Here is a 5,654-nt window from a genome sequence, read left to right as displayed (position 1 = left end):
CCTGCCGGGAACTCCCGCCGTGTTCACGGAATAAGACGACCTCCTCGGCGTGTCCCGAGGCACCAGGGAGCGTCAGTGTGCAAATATTTGTTCACTGGGCAATGTTGGGAGGCACTTCGGGAATCTTTCCAAATGGAATCAAGAAGCCATAAAATGTGGCGATGTGCCAGCTTCACCTCTCCTGGATGGGCCAGCAGCTGTCTGAGAAATGATACCAGTTTTCTAAAAGCCCCTGGGGACCAAAACCTACTTTCTTGGGACTTCTCCGCTCCCTCCACTCCACACACCATTACTTGCTCTGTCCAACCGGTTCCTGCTGTAATCTGGCGGCTGACAAAGAACTGACCTGTTCTGTAACGTCTAAAGGGTCAGGGGTCTGACATGCAGTGTGTGACAACCGTCTTGGATGTTGTGACATCCCGCAGGACCAGCCGCACCGTTTTCGTGAAAATAACTGTCATGAGGAGGAGGAGATGGATGGAAAGAAGGGGCCCATGTTATTTGCGGCTACTTATATTCTTCCCGTTTAATCCTATATGCAGTCAGGTGTAACGCGATCTGGAATCGGGTTTTTTTAACAGACTTGCAAAGCAGGAGGCCAGANNGGGTGGTGTGGGTGTGTGCATCTGTGGTCTCAGGCAAGTTGCTTGGCTTCTCTGAACTGAAGGCTTCTGTAAATGAAGAGGAGACCCACCTGGCGGACCCCCGCCAGAATCCCCAGAATTCTGCGTGCGAGAACTCAGCACGCAGTTTTGGAAACCTACCTTGCTGCTTAGGCACTTCTTTTCGACCAATCAAGTCCCAGTTGGTTGCCCCAAAAATCAAAAGCTGCCCTTTGCACTTAGACCCTTCGAGTTTCTACGGAGACAGAAAGAGAGAAAGAGGATTAGCTTGCAATGTGACTTCTCGCTTTCTATGTCCCCCCCCACCCCAAGACAGCCAGAAAGAAAAGAAAAAAATCAGAATTGGTTATTTGCGTGTCCCACCCCGGGCCCCGCTGGCAGCTCGCACCGCAAATGGAGGCCTGAGGTGGTCACCGCCTCATCAGTGTGCATAACCCCAAACCTGCCCACAGCAGCTCGTTCATTATGCCCCGGCTTGTTGTTACCCTTTGACGTCTCTTGAAAGTTACCATTTACAGGACACTAAAATATATAAATAAATAAATAACACAGCCAAATGGCATTCCCCTGCACCGCGCCAACTGCCTATGCGGGTATTTGTGACAGGCCTGCCAAGCACACAGTAGGGATTACAACAACGGCCTTGGGGCTAGGTCTGCCTCGCAGGGGACTCCACGCCTCGGGAGCCCTGCGTCGCCAGTGATGCTGGACAGTCCCTCCGTGGGCTGCCCTGCAGTGCCAGGCGCTTTCCGTGGGGAAATCAGAGCACAGCGTGACCCGGGAGAACCTTGCTGTGGTGGGGCTGGGCTCGTCCCCACTACTGGCCCACCAGCCGGGGAAGCAGCAGTGAGTTCAGGGACATGGAGGGCTCCAGACCCCAGTGTTCCGCTCCAGACCCTCAGCCGCCCAACACAGAGCTTGGGGATGGAAATCCACACCGCCTTAAAAGGCCACTATCCTCTTCAGGGTGGCCCTCATCAGAATAACCTCAGCAGTCTGCTGCACTGTCTAAAACAGCAGTCAGGCAAAGACTCCCTTCCGAACCATGCACCCCGTTCCTTAGGGGCCGGGGAAGGGGACTTCCCTCTCTGCCTCATCCTCCTCACCAACCCCAGACCCTAAAGAGAACGGTATCCCCCTATGTACAGAACTGTTCTTGGAAGGCCTGATGAAAAACAGCCACCCGGCTCAAGTCATCCTAACGTCTAGGCGGTGGTGACCCTTACAGGCCATTTGGCAATACGATGCATGCGTTTTTAAGAGGAACGCACCTGCCCGGGGACTCAGTTGTGACCCAAACCTGAGGCCTCGGCCGTGCCACAGAACGGCCCCCACCGTGCTTGCCCACGTTTACGTGGCTGCAGAAAGCCAAGCCCGCCTACGGGACATGTCCTGCAGGCAGAAGGCAGCACGCGGAGGGGAACCAAACAGCCGTGAACAGAGAAGGGCTTCGCCGGGCTTCAATTATTTAGAGAACGACCTTAATCGCAGGGCTGTCCCACCCCGCGGCACCCAAAGACTCGGATTACTTGAACGGGAGCCTAGTTTCCCTCGGTTATCTCCCCTTCTTTGTTTAGCTGGCGGGCCTGGCTGGAACATTCTACAGATCTACAACAGCAGACGGTGAACAGCAGCCAGTGGGTTCCGTCAAGTTCCCCAAGGAAGGGGCGGCCCTGGGTCTCTGCCCTTGTCACCGGGCAGCTCCCCATCACTTCTCAGGTCTGCGTGGAGAGGCAGCAGAGACCCAGGAGGTCACTAAGGCACAGTGGGACAAGCTCTGGGGTCAGGTGGGCAGAGGACCCCTGGGGGGGGAGGGCGACACGACCATCAAACAGCAACATCGAGAGGCATTTCCTAGAGCAGCAGCTTGCAGGCGGCCCTGGCCGACCTCTGCCAGCCATCAGACGGCCAGACCTCCTGCCCTGGCGCAGGGCAGGGGTGGGTTTCTTGGGACCGCAGGTGCCAGCAAGGCACGGGAGCTAGGCGCGCACACAAAACTCCCGCCTTCCCGATAACGAGGTTTGCGGAGCGCCTTGGTCGACGGAGTATACTCCAGTCTCCGTGGTCTGATTCCTCCGGAGAGACTGTTATCTCACTCAGGTTTTTACATCATGGGACTTATGTCCTCACACGTTAAGTCAAAGTAACAGAAGGCTAGATTTCACTGCTATCATCCACACAGTCATTTGTCATCAGCCACTGACTTTATTTGTCCATAATTTAATTCTCCCCTCTACCTTCTGTGAAGCAAAAAAATTAAAACAAGGAACACAACTCCGAATGCCCTTTACATCGCGGCCCATGTCCCTCTTGGTCACAGACCTGAGCTGGGTCATCAGGTGGGAAAGACCCCAAAGCCTGCTGGCTCCAGGCAGAGAAACCCCCAAACCGCCCCCGGCCCGTGCCTGTCAGGGCCGAGAGCCTGAGGCTGGGTGACCCTTCAAGGTATGGTCCAGCCTTCCCTGATGGGCCAAGAGATGGCTTTTTGTGTCTAAGGGCCAGGTGACAACGAAGCCGGTCCAACAGCCTCCCCGACAGAATGAGTCAATTTCATGTCGCCTTGCTGCCGCCCAGCCTGGTCACGTGAGCCGGGCCGAGATGAACGGCCATGCAAAAAAGCGCACGGAGCCTTCTCCAATCAACAAAATGGGGTTTCTGGTCCAAAGCGATTTTTGAATTATTGCCCAAGTGCAAGGGACATGTTCATGAGGCTGAGAGTCAACCTTTTAACACATAGAGGCTGAGAGTCAACCTTTTAACACATACCCTTCTAAAAGAGCGCTACCCTCGGCAGAGAGAAGACGGATGGTTCAGAGACCTGGCAGCAACGACAAATTCTCTAACGGGCTATCAACTAAAACAGACTCAAGCTCACTTCTCAGTCGTATTTCTCAGGCCCTTTCAGATGGGCCAGACCTGTCTCAGGGTTTACAAAACCTCAGCAAACCAGCCCTGACGGCTTGGGACACTCACTGTTTCCCGGGACTCTGCGTGGCCTCCGTAGCTCACACGCCATTGACCCCAGACGGTCACAAAACGCTCACCTGACCACACTGCACAGAAACCTTGAAGAGAGCGTTTCCGGACACTGAAATCCTAAGAAATGTTTTACAAAAATACACACCTTTACTTACTCAAGGCAACCTTGCCCCTCAACCACACAAGTATCTGGGTTCGCCTTTCATGACTGACAGCTTACAGTTCCGGACCACTCCTGGCGGCCGCTCTCTCCCACACCTCCTTCAGGAAGCCCTCACCAGCGGCGTCGAAAACCTCTTCTGAAACAAGCTATCGGCCGCTGGCAGCCTGGGGCCGGACAGCTTAGCAGAAGGAGACCTTATGCTTCCCCCAGAACCCAGGAACCCAGGGCCAAGCAGGAGACCCACGCAGGGCCTCGGCCCGTAGGAAAGCAGGAGGGGCTGCGGGGGCCTGGCCTGGCCTGGACTCCGGACCCAACCCAGAAGATGCTAACAAGAACTTGAAACTCGGGGTCTGCACTGTCCGTGGCCATCTGAACCCTCAGTATCCTAGATGCGCTGAGCCTCGGACGGTGCGGACTGGCCCAAAGGAAACGGCTCTACTGCTTAACACGCCTCTTGTTTTTTAAGGGGATGGCGGAAGGTATGCATAGATCTGTATGGAAGTATCAAGAATTCGAAAGATCCTGGAGATGTAAATACAAAGCAAATGCCAACTGCAAGGGACTGCCAGGTCTGTCTACCCCCAGGAAGCAAAGGAACCTCTCTCCTTGAGACCAAGTGCTGTTTGCACCAGACAAGCCAGCCACGCTCAGTGCTGGTGGAGTTGGTTGTGTCTTGCACACACACTCTGGGACTACACTTTTTTTTTCTTTTAACGTCTACTGATTTTAAGGAGACAGAGAGACACAGTGGGAGCAGGGGAGGGGCAGAGAGAGAGGGAGACACAGAATCTGAAGCAGGCTCCATGCTCCGAGCTGTCAGCACAGAGCCCCACACGGACCCAAACTCATGAACGGAGAGAGATCATGATCTGAACCGCAGACACTTAACCGACCGAGCCTCCCACGCGCCCCCTGGGGCTACACTCTTAGGTGAACCTCAGCCTTGGGGTATGAATCTCTTCCTTGAGGACAAGAAAGCTCACTGCTCGGACAGGTGGAGTGGAGCCCTTGCAGCTGAAGGAACTCACGCACAAAAAACACAGCAGAGGCGGAGCCCAGCTGCCCTTTCTGTTAAGTCCCCCAACTCACCAGGCCTGGAGGGGCAAATGGCTAGAGTAGCGCACAGAGAATGAGATCTGCCAAAGGAAAGCCTTCCTGTGCTCGTTTCTCAACGCTGTGGCTAGTTCCTGGCGCCGACCTGGTCCCAGACCCTAGGTGACGCATTCCACAGACACGGGCTCTCCTCCACCGGCTGATGGGCTGACCCTTTCAATGAGGGCAGCTATAAATCATTTTCCCAGGACCACCTTGCACAGGGGTTAAGGATGCCATCAGAAAACGCCTGAGCCCATGTGGAAATCTACCTCCGTGCGACGCTGAGATCGGCCCTTTTACACTCCGCGTCCCAGTTTCCCATCAGTTAAGTGGATGAAGAAACACATCATTTTTAACCATTTAAACACTGAGCGCCTTTGGGGGAAAGCACTCTGGTACTGTTAACCCTTACACACCCTTCGAGGACCTCAAAGGGCCTGTCCAGAGTAGTAAGTGTAAGTCCTGACTCTTTGGGGGTTATCCGAAACCTGGCACAAGCTCTGACGTTCTTCCAGACACACGTCCCACACGAAGCCTGCGGGTTTCGAGGATCGCAGGCCCCGGGCTGAGATCTCGGGCACCGCAGCTGAGTTGGTCACGACCTCAACTAAGATCTGCAGGCCCAGCTCTAACCCGCGAATTCAACCCGGCTCAGGGTACCGGGGATGCTTCCTCCCCCGGGGAAGGGGGAGCGCCACCCGGAGCCCACCGGGAGCCCCCGCGCCCTCGGACCGCTAGCCTCGAACAAAGCCCAAACACCTCTCAACCCCGGGGGCTTCCCGACCTCAGCCGGG

The 5,654-nt window shown here is 55.3% G+C and overlaps 1 protein-coding gene across 1 annotated transcript in view; it reads right to left on the bottom strand.

The window, feature by feature from the left end:
- Positions 1 to 5,654, bottom strand: part of RCC2 (regulator of chromosome condensation 2) — a 23,548-nt gene that overhangs the window by 16,874 nt on the left and 1,020 nt on the right. The window contains exons 2-3 of the mRNA XM_077775562.1: positions 5,349 to 5,488; positions 765 to 858 (exon numbers count right to left, since the gene is read on the bottom strand). Coding sequence (XP_077631688.1) covers positions 765 to 858; positions 5,349 to 5,488 — 234 coding nt within the window. The remainder of the gene's footprint in view (positions 1 to 764; positions 859 to 5,348; positions 5,489 to 5,654) is intronic.

Source organism: Crocuta crocuta, unplaced genomic scaffold (genome assembly GCF_008692635.1).
Source record: "Crocuta crocuta isolate KB4526 unplaced genomic scaffold, BGI_CrCroc_1.0 scaffold127, whole genome shotgun sequence".
Lineage (NCBI taxonomy): Eukaryota > Metazoa > Chordata > Mammalia > Carnivora > Hyaenidae > Crocuta > Crocuta crocuta.
Note: the sequence above shows the minus strand (reverse complement) of the source record. Positions and strands in the feature narration are given on the sequence as shown.